Source organism: Hordeum vulgare, chromosome 1H (genome assembly GCF_904849725.1).
Source record: "Hordeum vulgare subsp. vulgare chromosome 1H, MorexV3_pseudomolecules_assembly, whole genome shotgun sequence".
In the NCBI taxonomy this organism is placed as follows: domain Eukaryota; kingdom Viridiplantae; phylum Streptophyta; class Magnoliopsida; order Poales; family Poaceae; genus Hordeum; species Hordeum vulgare.
Genome location: NC_058518.1, coordinates 515,101,045 through 515,116,847, shown reverse-complemented (window position 1 = coordinate 515,116,847; position 15,803 = coordinate 515,101,045). Strand labels below are relative to the sequence as shown.

Here is a 15,803-nt window from a genome sequence, read left to right as displayed (position 1 = left end):
AGACCTCCTCACTCCCTGGCCCACCCGCGCGCGAGAAAAATACACGCACGTCGCTACGCTCTGCGGAGAGGAGCTAGTTACGTTACGTCGTCACGGCTCCCGATGGCAACAAAGCTAGCTAGTCACGACGCTCCAACGCCCCGAACCACAACGTAACTAGCTCCTCTCCGCAGAGCGTAGCGACGTGCGTGTATTTTTCTCGCGCGCGGGTGGGCCAGGGAGTGAGGAGGTCTACTGATTCAGCTGAATTGGCGGAGCTCTTGCCCTATATAAGCTGGCTCTTTCCCCTCCTCCTCCAACCCAATCCAACCCTAGCCGCCCGCATCTTCTTCCTCTCTCTCTCAAACAAGAAAAAGCCATAGAGAGAGGTCCTCTGCCCGCATCTTCTTCTCCCTCTCTCGCAAACAAGAAAAAGCCATGGAGAGAGGTCCTCTGCCATGCCATGTTTGTTGGCAAAGGAAGAAAAAGTTGCCATGCCCTTCATGGTTGTTGGCAAAGCAAGGATGACGACGACAAGGCAAAAGGTAGGCCTGCCTCGCGTATACAACTCTTTCTCAACTTTACTTGTATGATGATGAAATTCATCGCTTCTGACCCATGGATTTTGCAGATCTGGCGACCTTGCCCTCGGATCTACAATTTTTTTTACCAAACTCCACACAAACCTATCTAGGATGGGCCGGGTAAGATTGAGTTTGACTTGTTTTTGTGGAAATTTCATCTTGTTGCAAAGATTTTTCCTTGCTGCCTGGAGAAAATCAATCCAGATGCAGCTCCAGGGCAGGGCAATTTTTTTCCTTGCTGCCTGCTACCGCGACAGACTGCTGAAAAAGCCTCGCATGATTCGGGCCCAACCAGAAAGCCCCCAAGGATCCATGATCGCCGCAGAGAGCCCAATCCTCCATTTGGACCCCCACAAAGCCCAGCACTGCCGTCCCCAAGGCATATATCCATCCCACCACGTCGCGACCCCCACCCGTCCATTTCGCCCCCGCGCCCACCCAAAACCCTAGCTCCGCCTCCGCGCCCACCCAAAACCCTAGCTCCGCCGCCGCGACACCGCCTGCCGGAATCCGATGGCCGACAACAGGTAACCGCCGCGGATCTGACCTCCCCGTTTCTTCCCCGACCTCTCTTCTCATCAAGCCCTCCTCACCGCCGATGGTTTGTTTTTTTTCAGGCGAGGCCATGGAGACCCCGGAGGCCAGGTCTACTCCGACGGTCGCAAGGACAAGACGCAGGCAAATCGTGATGACTCGGACAGGTGAGATCTCGTTTTGTCCCTGTTTGTTCCGGACGGATCTCTTGTCCGACCTCTCTTCTCATCAAGCCCTCCTCATCGCCGATGGTTTGGTTTTTTTCAGGCGAGGCCATGGAGACCCCGGAGGCCAGGCCTACTCCGACGGCCGCAAGGACAAGACGCAGGCAAATCGTGATGACTCGGACAGGTGAGATCTCGTTTTGTCCCTGTTTGTTCCGGACGGATCTCTTGTCCGATCTCTCTTCTCATCAAGCCCTCCTCACCGCCGATTGTTTGGTTTTTTTCAGGCGAGGCCATGGAGACCCCGGAGGCCAGGCCCACTCCGATGGCCACAAGGAGAACACGTTCGCAGATCGTGATGAGTGGGATAGGTGAGATCTCGTTTTGTCCCTGTTTGTTCTCGACGAACGAATCCCTTCTCCGAATCCTGATCCTCCTCGTGCGTTTGGTTCCAAGGTATCGCGCAGATGAGGGTGTTCTACCTGGCAACGCGCCCGTCGAGTCCTTCTTGTCCAAGCTCGCACGAGCGGCAGCCGCCTCAGCGTGCCACGCCAGACAGTAAGTTTCTGCTTCGTGCCCTAACTCTTGTGTATGTGACACGTGGGCCAGCCACCTGTGTTGGGCCCACATGTCACAGACTCGAATGCACCTGCAGTTCCAACCTCAGTACCCTTTTGCCAAGTGGCTCTGTTGCTTACCCCCCCTCTCTCTCAAATGAACAGTATGAAGCAAACCATGGGAAAGTACTTCAATGCTCAAGAGAAGAAAGAACCTACAACATACATCACTAGGTAAAGTTCATTTGTTGGGCCATCCCCATCAGTTTAATATTTGATAACCTGTTGAACCGTGCTGAGGAATGTTCGTATCCTTCTTGTGGAGAGAATGTTCGTATGGCAGGCTGTTTTTCTAAATTAACACGTATTCATTTTGTTGAACTATTGGTTTTACACAGATACATTTAACATCTAAAATCTTGAATGAGTAATTCCTGGAGAGAACTACCGTTCTGACCTTCTCACTTTTTATATTTTGTGAAGTAGTATATTCTCTGACCATATTCTGCTACTGCCTCCGTCACGGTTTAGAAGGCACCGTTAGACTTGCGTGCGTTTCCAAAATAGACAAAGATTAAGGCGCGTTGCATTTACTCCTAGCAGCTGATTAGTACTCCGTTGTACTACTTCTGTATGCATGCGTAGTGTGAATGCTATTTTTTAACTCATTTCACAGCCAATTAATAACCACCTAGGTCTTAGAGAATTTGCATGCACGCCTTCTAAACCGTGACGGAGGGAGTACAACTGTTCTACATTAATTGGAATTCTAACATTGTTGTTGAAATTGGAGTTACAAGCACTCTCTTGTAAAGTAGGAATTCCAAGATGTCCGCAAGTGCTCTTTTGTAAAGTAGGAATTCCAAGATGTCCAACCGAATGTATCTTGTGTTGTTCTTTAGACTAGTCCAACCCTGATTTGCTAAGTCTATATTATTGTTTCAATAACTTATGTAAAGTAAGTAACTAAAACTTGGACAACTTCAAATTTTATTTTGAAGTCCGGATAATAAACTTCTGTTTTTTTTTCCATGTTTTATGTTAGTCTTGTGGGAATTCGTGTCCTTGTATGAAAGCAGGACTCTATGGTTTTCTTATTAATTTTATTTTTGTATGAACCGAGTTAATTTTGTTTCAATTGTGCCTGTTGTTACATTGATATCCTGACCATATGTTCATTTTGCTGATGAACACTTGATAAATTTCACTCTGGCTAAGTCTATATTATTACTTAAGTTTTGCTTTGGTTTACCTATTTCTTGTGCTGATCAATTGCTTATGTGCAATCTAGTTTTAGCTATATGCAAGCTTGGTTAAATTTTGTGTTCTTGTACATCTATTATAATTTGTGTTGCAAATTTGTCAGCTGCTTTTCCTAATGCAATCTTCCAATAAGAAATGCTCTGTCGTTTAAAGTTGTCATCATGATTTATAGTAGTTACATTGCAATCTTCATAGAAAAAATTGCTCTGTGTAGCTGTGTCCTGTTGTTTGCCTCTTTGTTTCGCTGTGATACTCCAAGTTCCTATTTATTTGCCTTTGGCCTAATTGTTCCTCTTGTATTTATTTGTTTAGCTGACTATATATAGTTGTTACTGTTCTTTTGTAATGCAGGGAAGAATTCCTTGATTTCAAGGCCTCTCTTGAGCACAGCTTGAAAGAAGTCAAGGCTGCGGTTGACAATTCTGCGAAAGACCAGTACACACTTATCGAGGCCTGCAGTTCTGCAAACTCTAAGATTATGCAGAAGGTCTTCCGCCACCTAGACGAAGTTTCCAAGGAGGTCAAGGCTGCTGTTGATGCCGGCGTCAAGTCCCAGGAAACAAGTGCTGATACCGCCGACAAAATCTTCAAACTAATGGATGAATTGTCGTCCACACTAAAAGAGGCCCCACTCCCCCCCTCAAAGGCCGGTGATCTTCTGAGCAGGCTTGAGAAGCTCGCCCTCTTCCCGAAGAAGGTTATAAACATATGTGACCTTGTCTCTTATTATGCCACCATAATTGGTGGCGTCTGTTTGACTGCAGGTAAGCTCTTTCACCTCTTAGTTTTGGCGTTGTTAGTTTCTCTTTTTATCTGCTGAGGACATTTGTGTGTTTGCAGGGCTTTTTGATTCAAAATTGGGACTTCTTGATCCGAAAGTAGAGCAGTCTCTTATTGAGCGTTTTTTCCCCAGCAATAATCCTGGCCTATTTGAAGACATTGGGCGCCGGACCAGAGATGTTTTGTTCAAGGACTTCGAGCCTAATATGAGCGTGCCGATCGAGCCCCGGCTTGATGATGTTATGGTGAGTGCCTGAGAATCTTTCATGTTTCAAATTGCTGATATTGGCTGCATCGTTTTGATTGATTAAGCTGCTGTATTCTTTTGCAGCTCTTGTCCTCCTTTGCAAACAAGTCTCCTGTGCAGATAATCGTTGGGAATCAGCTGAAGCTTCGCCATGGATCAATGGGTCTCGACATAAAAGTTGATCCTACGAGTCATGTAAGTAACCAACAACTGCTGGCTTTCTGTGTGGCTTTTAATCCATTCTTGTACCTACAATCTCAGTGGTCAATGATGCAGGTTAGCGCACTACTGTCTTTCCCTTGCGCGTTTGGTGCTGATTATGTTCCAAAAATCCGTATGTGTTACCCGTTCCGTGACTCTTCCACTGTAAGTCCATCCAGAGCTTTTGTCATATCATTTATGGATTAGTGCTCTTAATGCTGGCTGATATTGCTGTTTAGCTCATTTTGATGTTTCTGCTTGTAATAGACCTTGGATGCGTTCTACGAGAATGCTGCTGTTCGTGCCAACGTCAGCATGCATCCTGTTCGCGGTGATGCCATGCTGTCGTTATCTGGTCTGTTTGGCACCAAAGCCTTCAACCTGGGGGGGGAGCATGGAGGTGCACCCTGGGAATGTCGGGCGGAACATCTATTCAGTTGGTGGATCTGTTAGCAGCAGTACCTTCACAGCTGGACTGCAGTAGTAAGTATTGAAACCACCATTCTTGTATGTTTGTATTTGGGCACTGTTTTTTATCCTGCTTGGCGGCCTATTTACTCAACACAGTTTCAAACCAGCCTACTAATACCTTAGATAGTGGCCCTTCCACTTTGGTATAGTTGTGGTTAATGTGTTTGGCTGAATAAGAGGATCAGTCCGCTTTCCTGCTGTTTGTACCATATTGCCTTCCAATTGATGGTTTTTTGTTGTTGTTGTATACAGCAATAACCGAGACCAGCTGTTGGTGATGATGACCCACAAGCTGCAGGAGAAGTCAATGGTCAAAGATTTGATGCACCGATCGGCGATCTGCAAGGATCTTTACACTCTCTTTGCGCCTCTACTGACGTCTGAGCTGACGATCGCGGCTCAGCTTGTGCATTGCAGCACAACCGAGAGTACTGTTGCTGCAGTCGGAATCGAGTATGTTGATCCGAGTTCTATCCTCAAGCTTCGCCTTGCAAGCTCGGGCGTGCTGTCTGCTGTTTTGAAGAATAACTTGGGAGAAGGCCTTACTGTTGGCGTCAAGGGTCATGTGAATATCATGGACTTGGGTGCCGTTCCCCGGGTTGGGGTTTCAATAGATTGGAACCCCAGCGCCTGAGTGTTTGTTGAGGTATGTCCTGGTTGGTTGGAGTGGAGTGGTTTAACATGAGTAAATCGAGAGATTCTTTGGTCCCTGGGAGTATGCTTGTAGAAGTTTTGGTCACTTGCTGGGATGTTTGTTTTCTTGTTTGTGCGACCTGAAAGGATATGCTTGGATGGTTAGAAGTTTTGGTCACTTGCTGGGATGTTTGTTTGTTTGTTTTGGAATGAATATGCTTGGATGGTTAGATGTTTTGGGCAGTTGCTGGGATGTTTGTGTGATTGGAATGAATATGGATTGTTGGGGGTCCTGGAGTCCCTCCGCCCCGTGGCTCTACTCGCTCCCGGAGTAAATGGAGCTGTACGGTGAATTACCAAATGAGTCCTTAGTGCTCATTTCATTCAGTTTGTGCTTTACTCGTCTGCTCTTCTTGTGCTATTTTTATGAGCTATTTTTCCTTACCTGACAAGGGAAATCAAAACTCTTAGGAATTGCAAAGGTATATGAAGTCACAAAAAACGGTAGTATTTGAATAAGAGCATCTCCAACAGCGGCGCAAAAAGGAGCGTGCGTTAAACCGGCATTTTACCGCGCGCGGGACAGAATTGCGCGCTCCAGCGGCGGCGGGAAAACCGCGCGCGCGGGAACCGCTAGCGCGCGCGAAGGCGGCAGCGTGCGCGTCATTTTTGCGGCGCGCGGGACGCGGCGCCCATAAAAGGCAGCGCGCTGCCGCTTCCTCTCGCGCCGCGTTCTCTCTCCCTCTGCCTCTCGCGCCGCCGCCCCAGCGCGCTCTCTCTGCCTCTCGCGCCGACACGCCACCATGCCGTCGCGCCGTCGTTCTGCGTCGGGCTACCGCGGCGTCCGCCAGCGCCCCAACGGCGGGTTCTACGCCGAGATACGCTCCGGCGATCTCCGGCTGAGCCTCGGCACCTACGGCACGGCGCACGAGACCGCCCGCGCGTTCGACGCGGCGGCGTGGCGCCTAGGCAGGCCGCGCCCCCAGATGAATTTCCCGGACGTCCACACGCTCCAGCAGGCGTTAGACCTGGCCCCGCCGCCTCGTCTAAACTCCGCACAAGACCGTGCGGAGCACATTGCTGCAGCGCCGTCTCCTCGTCGCCCAGGAGGACGAGCGGGTCATGGCGGAGTGGCGCCGACGCCACCCGGAGGACGTCGCCTACGAGCAGGAATATTGGGAACGGCGCCGCGAGGAGGACACGCGCCGGTGCCGCGAGGAGCGGTTGGACAGGCGTCGTCGGAAGGCATTGGCGTCTGCGCAGGCCGACCTCGTCAATGCAGGCGGGAGGTCCTTCTTCACTTAAGAAGATGAGCGTTGGTTTGACATCTGGTTGATGTCAACCTCTGACGACACCAACGACGATGATGATGGTGCAGATGACTGGAGCGACTAGGAGTTTTTTTGTTTTCGAACTATCTAGCACCGAACTATCTATCTATGTTTTCGAACTACCTATCTAGTTGCAATATATGTAAAATAACTTTATATCGTTTTTATTTAATGAAATCTATTTTACAAAATGTTGTGCGCGCGCTGCATTTTTGAGCACTGCTGGAGCGGCGCGCGCGCTGCATTATAGCGCGGCTGTTGGAGCCAGCGCCTATCCCTGCGCTAAACCAGCCGACGCGCGCGCTGTAAATACATTTTTTGGACGCGACGCGAAGCGCGGCTGTTGGAGATGCTCTAAGTGAGAGCGAGACAAGGTATTCTCCTTTTTTTGCCCCCTGGTGTACATAGGCTCAAACATGGTTGGAGGGATGCTTTCCTGTGTTGCACAAGGACAAAGGAGAAGACGCTCTTCCACTTCCTTTCTTCCTCCCGCGCCCGCCTAAGCCCGGCTCGCGTTAGAAGTACATCTATAATATATGTATAGCAACTCCAAAGCGTCAATGTCACCAGTGCCTTCAATTTCCATGCTGTTGCAAAATTTGTGAGAGAGATATTCATGGGGTGCTTTGCTACTACCCAGGCAGGCATTTTTCTTATGTGCCAGTGTTGTTTTCAAAACTTGTAAATTTGTAGAGAAATTGAATCGAGGATTGAGATAGTGAGTTTGGCTGCTACACATCGAATATCTGTTTTTGGTAATATCTGTACAATTTGCAATATAGCTGAAAACAAAAATGCTAAACATACAAAGGGCTTATCTTTCTAACTAACATTCTTCCTGATTTTCAATGGAGTGGGGCCCTCATCTTCCTTAATCTTCAATCAAAATTTAACTGCCTGTAAAACCCTTGTAAATCTATGCATGTGTAGCATTACTGAACACTCCCCTAACAGTTTAGCAAAAAACATGAGCAGTTTGTGCTGATGTTGGAGAGGTTGTTTAGGTGTCTCATGTGGTACCCGTACACATCTGACTTGCAAGTAAAATCCTTCCCCCCTTTCAAAAAATAAATAAATCCTTTCCCTGTTTTTTGGGTCTATTTGATCTTGAATTCTCACAGCGCAGACCTTTCTACCTCTTGCATCAACTAGTAAACATGCATGTGCAATGCATGTATTATTATCAAGGTCTTAATTGCTGGTTATAGCATCGATATAGTTCATTATAATGGTTTGAGCAGGATGACGCTAGCTATATAGTATTCATATACAATTATCCACTAAAGTTATGAAATAGTCGATTATAGCCTTGTTGTAGCTAATTTGAAGCATCGCTATTTAAAACTATGATTATTATATAAAAAATAAAAACATAAGCTACCCAAGAAAGAAAGCATAGCAATAAAGTAAACAAAAATATAATAATGTACTAACATAAGAGAGGCCATAGAGAGATGTTTAACAATGCTGTAGTATAAAATAATGTTACTCAAACTAAATATTTGTTATCATTTTGTCATCAATCATGAGTGGATCAACTATGTTCGAGTAATATTTTAAAAAAACAAACTTTCCTTGTTCTCTTGATCAAATCATGCCGAAGCTAGGCCAGGCAGGCTGTGTTGGTCTTCTTTTATCGACTCATAAGCTAAAGCAAATAGCTATTTGTTTTTCTTCTTTTGAGGATGCAAACGGATTTGTCTAATTCGAGGTAAACAAAATTTGTTGCAAGGTGCTAAAAGGCAATTAGATTTAGGCCCTAGTTTCCTCCCATATTTTCTAGCTTCAGGTTGGGAAACTTTGCGAGATGCTTTCAGGACTTATTTTTCTTCAGAAGAGAAAAATGGAAAACTAAGAAATAAAGGAAGTACCAATGAACAATAGTTAATTTAAAGATTTGATGCTAAATGTTATATATGAGGATAGAAAAACTTCAGGTGTATACAAATTAACGCGTTTCTTAAAATCAAAACATAACACGAGCTATTGATAATAGTTTGATAGGAAGCCAAGAGGCTGCTTTCTTCACAATCTTCCAAAGAATGGCGTCTTTTTACTCACAAAAATGAAGGAAATATTGATCTTGTTGTTTTTCCAGCTCTAAAATACGTGATAGTAGCATTTCACCATACACACGAACTTGAGTGACCAAGATCAGACATTTTGACATGAAATGATAGTAACTTAAAATGTACACCAGAATTATAACAAAACAACAGGTAGCAAATCAAAAAAGATTCAAATGTTTCTTCATTCACTTTCTCTTGAACTCAACCATGTCTTTTCTTTTTATGCCATCAGTGCTCCGAGGAACTTAAGACTTCAGAATGAGGCCTAGGCACTCGTATGTGCACCACCTAAATGAGAGAACAACTAGAGAAGCATGAGGAGCCCATGCACAACCTTGATCAATGGTGCCAAAGTGTCCGAGAAGCCTCATGATCAGTACACCAGCGACGTATGACATCTCGGACAAGCTCATAATGATGGCAAGGTAGTAAATGAGCCTTGAAGTATGTCATGGCTCTTCTGTGGCCATAACCTTCCCGAGCGCTAGGAGAGCGATGCAGGCGAGCGAAGCATCAGCGACATCCATCATCTAGTTCTCCGTGTCATTGCTCTCACAGAACTACAACCCACAGAGCACTGCTGGAACTAGCTGTTGGGGAATGTTTCATGTGAAACAAAAAATTTCTTACGCACACGCAATACCTATTCATGGCGATGATCATCTACGAGAGGGGAGAGTGAACCTACATACCCTTGTAGATCGCTAAGCGTAAACTTATATAACGCAGTTGATGTAGTGGAACATCCTCGTGATCCAAATCGCAGCCCGTCCCACGATCTCATCATGATCCGTCCCGCACTCCCATCACGATCCATCCCGATCTAGTGACGAACAAGCGACACCTCCCCGTTCAGCACACGTACAGCTCGATGACGATCACCGCCTTCTTGATGCAGCAAGAGGGGCGGAGAGGTAGATGAGTTCTCCAGAACGACGGCGTGGTGGTGGTGGAACTATTCCGGGACAGCTTCGCCTAAGCACCGCCGAACTAGACTAGAGGAGAAAACGATCTAGATGAAGTAGAGGGAGCACGTGGCAATTAGGGTCAGGGCTGCCTCTAATTCCTCTAGTATATATAGGAGGGAGGGAGGGGAGGAGGCAGCCTCAAACCCTCAAGGTTTGGCCGAAATTGGAGGTGGAGGAGTCCTACTCCAATCATACTAGGAGTAGGATTCCTCCTCTCCGCTTGGAAACCCTTTCCTCCTCTTTCACCTTTGGGGTTTTTCCTTCTCAAACCTCATGGGCCTTAGTGGGGGCTTAGGCCAGCCCACTAGGGGCTGGTTTGTCTCCTCCCACAGCCCATGAGTCCCCTCGGGGCGTGACACCCCTCCCGATGGTCCCTGGTACCCTCCCGACACTCTCGGTACACTACCGATGAGCCCGAAACTTTTTCAGTGACCAAAACAGGACTTCCTATATATCAATCTTTACCTCCGGACCATTCGGGAGCTCCTCGTGACGTTCATGATCTCATCCGGGACTCCGAACAACTTTCGGTCACCAACACCTATAACTCTACTATACCGAAACATGACCAAACCTTAAGGACGTGTTTGGTTTCTTGCGTCGCACCTGGGGCGCACCCGCCATGCAAAATTTAGCATGTTTGGTATCCTGTGCGGGCCCAACTGATGCAAAAGGACATCTCTTAGCCAGGCTGTGGGGAACGCAGGATTCAGGCGTTTGGCTCATGCAGGCCCAACTGGTGCAGATTGGTTGCACCCACAATGCAGGCGTGGGTAGCGATTCTCTCGCGGTCCTGGCCCGTGGAGGTAGGGGTCAGAGCGTCCTCTCGCCTTTCGCCTCATTTCTTTCTTGTTACCCGCTCGAGCTCTCACCTCGCTATTCGTCGCCGTCCCCAAATCCGTGATGGATATGGTTGAATCCTCGTCAATGTCTTCCCAACGCTAGCTCCATCAAACTCTACTGCCAAAGATGCCTTCACAAACGTGTGCTGCTTTGCGAGATCCACACCCCATGGATTGGATCTGGGTCGGTGGGAACCAGAGGCCCGCCCCCAACGCCTCCTTCCTGGCGCCCATTCTCTGCCGGATCTACCACCCCATTGACCCGAGTGTGGTGGATGGGAACCAGAGGCCGAGGAGGTGCCAAGATGTTTGTTCAATTTTTTCTTGCAAGGTCTTGTGATTTGCTCATGGATGGCGCATGTGCTTCATGTTTGTTACATATTTGTTCCAGATCTTGTATTTGGTATTCGTAATCTCCTAATCTTGACCTTGTTTTTGCTTTGAATGGTGAGAGGCTGGGGTGGGATTCCAAGTATTGTCTGAGAAACGAACGTCAACTCATGCTAATCAATTCATCGGTTTTGTGTTCATCTGAATTCGTTGTACTAATTGCTAGCTAGTGGTGTTGTTTGGCTGTGGATTGCCATTTAAATGTCCATCTACAATTCAGTGTGTCTGCTTTTCAATTTGAGACCAAAACAACAGGTCTAATGCATGAAATTAAGCTCTAATATAACTTGATTTTCGGTTCAGCTTTTCTTTACTTGTTTGAGGATATTCCAATAAATACAATAACTAAAACTTATTTTTTTCCAGAATTATTAATGCAGCCTACCAAACAACATCTGTGGTATACAACATCTCTCGCGCATAGATATCCTACAGTCCACCAAACAAACATCTCAATTCAACTTTGCATCCATCCAACCTGGCCAAGTTCAGTCCGAATTGTCCATGCAATACAGGTTGGAGCTACCCAGACAACCAAACACACCGTAAGTGTGCAAACCCTGCGGGTTGGAGAACTATGCAGACATGACCTGAGACATTCTCTGGTCAATAACCAATAGTGGGACCTGGATGTCCATATTAGCTCCTACATATTCTACGAAGATCTATATCGGTTGAACCTCTATGTCAAGGATTCAGTTAGTCCCGTATGTTGTTCCCTTTGTCCTTCGGTATGTTGCTTGTCTGAGATTCGATCATCGGTATCTCCATACCTAGTTCAATCTCATTACCGGCAATTCTCTTTAGTTGTTCCGTAATACAAGATCCCGAGACTAACTCCTTAGTCACATTGCTTGCAAGGCTTATTGTGATGTTGTATTACCGAGTGGGCCCCGAGATACCTCTCCGTCACGCGGAGTGACAAATCCCAGTCTTGATCCATGCCAACCCAACAGACAACTTCGGAGATACCTGTAGAGCACCTTTATAGTCACCCAGTAACGTTGCGACGTTTGATACACACAAGGTATGCCTCCGGTGTCCGGGAGTTGCATGATCTCATGGTCATAGGAACAGATACATTGACATGCAGAAAACGGTAGCAACAAACTAACACGATCATATGCTATGTTTATAGTTTGGGTCTTGTACATCACAACATTCTCCTAATGACGTGATCCCGTTATCAAGTGACAACACTTGTCCATGGCCTTGTCCAAGAACTCCTTCTTTGCCGATCTATTTTGAACTCCTTCAAAACCATGTCAAGGCATGCATTTCATTGAAAGTTTTATTAAGCATCTTAATCTATCTCTATAGATCTTGATGCTCAATGTTCAAGTAGCTTAATCCAGGTTTTCCTTTGAAAAACTCCTTTCAAACAACCCTTTATGCTTTCCAGAAATTCTACATTATTTCCGATCAACAATATGTCAACCACATATACTCATCAGAAATTCTATAGTGCTCCCACTCACTTACTTGGAAATATAAGTTTCTCATAAACTTTGTATAAACCCAAAAGCTTTGATCATGTCATCAAAGCATATATTCTAACTCCGAGATGCTTGCACTAGTCCATAAAAGGATCGCTGGAGCTTGCATACCTGTTAGCATCTTTAAGATCGACAAAGCCTCTGGTTGTATCACATACAACCTTTCCTCAAGGAAACCATCGAGGAAACAATGTTTTGACATCCTATCTGCAAGACTTCATAAATAATGCAGCAACTGCTAATATAATTCCAACAGACTTTTAGCATCATTACGAGCAAGAAAGTCTCATCATAGTCAACTCTCTGAACTTTTTGGAAACATCTTTGCGACAAGTCGAGCTTTCTTAATGGTGACTTTCACCATCATCGTCTGTCCTCCTTTAAAAGATCCATCTGTACTTAACAGTCTTATGACCATCAAGTAGTTCTTCCAAAGTCTACACTTTGTTTTCATACATGGATCCTCTCTCGGATTTCATGGCCTCCAACCATTTGTCGGAATCTGGGCCCAGCATCGCTTGCTCTTAGTTCGTAGGTTCATTGTTGTCCAACAACATGACCTCCAAGACAGGGTAACCGTACCACTCTGGAGCAGTACGTGACCTTGTCAACCTACTAGGTTTGTAGTAACTTGATCTGAAGCTTCATGATCACTATCATTAGCTTCCACATCAATTGTTGTAGGAGCCACAGGAACAACTTCCTGCGCCCTGCTACATACTGGTTGAAGTGACGGTTCAATAACCTCATCAAGTTTCCACCATCCTCCCACTCAATTCTTTCGAGAGAAACTTTTCCTCGAGAAAGGTCCCATTTCTAGAAACAAACACTTTGCTTCCGAATCTGAGATAGGAGGTATACCCAACTGTTTTGGGTGTCCTATGAAGATGCATTTATCCGCTTTGGGTTCGAACTTATCAGGCTGAAATTTTTCACAAACTCGTCGCAGCCCCAAACTTTTTAGAAACGACAACTTAGGTTTCTCCAAACCATAGTTCATACGGTGTCATCTCAACGAAATTACGTGGTGCCCTATTTAAAGCGAATGCGATTGTCTCTAATGCATAACCCATAAACGATAGTGGTAATTCGATAAGAGACATCATAGTATGCACCATATCCAATAGGGCGCGGCTACGACGTTCGGACACACCATCACACTATGGTGTTCCAGGTTGCATTAGTTGTGAAACAATTTACACAATGTCTTACTTGTGTATCAAACTCGCAACTCAGATATTCATCTCTATGATCATAGCGTAAACATTTTATCCTCTTGTCACGACGATCTTCAACTTCACTCTGAAATTACTTGAACCTTTCAATAATTCAGACTTGTGTTTCATCAAGTAAATACACTAGTATCTACTCAAATCATCTGTGAAGTAAGAACATAACGATATCCACTGCATGCCTCAACACTCATTGGATTGCACACATCAAAATGTATTACTTCCAACAAGTTACTTTCTTGTTACATCTCATTGAAAACGAGGCCTTCAGTCATCTTGCCCATGTGGCATGATTCGCATGTCTCAAGTGATTCAAAATCAAGTGAGTCCAAATGATCCATCTGCATGGAGTTTCTTCATGCGTTTACACCAATAGACATAGTCCGCATGTCTCAAACGTTTCAAAAATGAGTGAGCCCAAAGATTCATCAGTATGAAGCTTCTTCATGTGTTTTATACCAATATGACTCAAGCGTCAGTGCCACAAGTAAGTGGTGCTATCATTACTACTTTGTATCTATTGGCATCAATATTATGAACATGTGTATCACTACGATCGAGATTCAATAAACCATTGAAGGTATTTATTCAAGCAAATAGAATAACCATTATTCTCTTTAAATGAATAATCGTATTGCAATAAACACGATCTAATCATGTTCATGCTCAACGCAAACACCAAATAACATTTATTTAGGTTCAACACTAATCCCGATGGTAGAGGAGCATGTGATGTTTTGATCACATCAACCTTGAAATTTCTTACAACACACATCATCACCTCACCCTTGTCGCTATCCGTTTATTCTGTAGCTTTTATTTTGATCTACTAACACTTAGCAACCGAACCGGTATCTAATACCCTCGTGCTACTAGGAGTACTAGTAAGGTACACATCAATATCATGTATATCCAATATACTTTTGTTGACTTTTCCAGCCTTATTATCTACCAAGTAACTAGGGTAGTTCCGCTTTAGTGACCGTTCCCCTCATAGTAGAAGCACTTAGTCTCGGGTTTGGGTTCAACCTTGGGTTTCTTCACTAGAGCAGCAACCGGTTTGCCGTTTCATGAAGCACCCCTTCTTGCCCTTGCCCTTCTTGAAACTAGTTGTTTTACTAACCATCAACAATTGATGCTCCTACTTGATTTCTACTTCCGTGGTGTCAAACATCGCGAATAGCTCAAGGATCATCATATCTATACCTGATATGTTATAGTTCATCACGAAGCTCTGTAGCTTGGTGGCAGTGACTTTGAGAACTATGTCAATCACTATCTTATCTGGAAGATTAACTCCCACTCGATTCAAGCAATTTATAGTACTCAGACAATCTGAGTACATGATCAACAATTGAGCTTTTTCTCCCTTACTTCACAGGCCAAGAATCTTGTCGGAGATCTCATACCTCTCAATGCGGGCACGAGCCTGAAATCCCAATTTCACCTCTCGAAACATCTCATATATTCTGTGACGTTCAAAACGTCTTCGACGCCTCAATTCTAAGTTGTTAAGTATTACGCACTGAACTATCACATAGTCATCAAAAACGTGTATGTCAGACGTTCGCAACATCCACAGACGACGTTCGGGGTTCAGCATATCGAGCGGTGCATTAAGGACATAAGCCTTCTGTGCAGCAACGAGGACAATCCTCGATTTACGGACCTAGTCCGCGTAATTTCAACTATCATATTTCAACTAAATTTTCTCTAGGAACATATTAAAAATAGTAGGGCTACATCGCGAGCTACAACATAATTTGCAAAGACCTTTTGACTATGTTCATGATAATAAGTTCAATTAATCATATTACTTACGGACTCCCACTCAAATAGACTTCCCTCTAGTCATTCGAGTGGCGCATGATCCAAATCCACTAACTCAAGTCCGATCATCACGTGAGTTGAGATTAGTTTCAATGGTGAACATCTCCATGTTGAGCATATCAACTATATGATTCATGCTCGACCTTTCGGTCTCTTATGTTCCGAGGCCATGTTTGTACATGCTAGGCTCGTCAAGTTTAACCCGAGTGTTCTGCGCGTGCAACTGTTTTGC

The 15,803-nt window shown here is 45.2% G+C and overlaps 1 protein-coding gene across 1 annotated transcript; it reads left to right on the top strand.

Annotated features, from left to right (window-relative positions):
- Positions 1-1,076: 1,076 nt before the first annotated feature.
- On the top strand, positions 1,077-5,650 carry LOC123403128. Its single transcript, XM_045097095.1, has 12 exons — positions 1,077-1,090; positions 1,181-1,264; positions 1,365-1,448; positions 1,549-1,632; positions 1,718-1,819; positions 1,984-2,052; positions 3,433-3,845; positions 3,922-4,106; positions 4,193-4,303; positions 4,385-4,474; positions 4,577-4,792; positions 5,033-5,650. Exons 1-11 carry the CDS (start codon positions 1,077-1,079, stop codon positions 4,760-4,762), a joined length of 1,422 nt encoding a protein of 473 aa, XP_044953030.1. The 3' UTR covers positions 4,763-4,792; positions 5,033-5,650.
- The last annotated feature ends 10,153 nt before the right edge of the window (positions 5,651-15,803 follow it).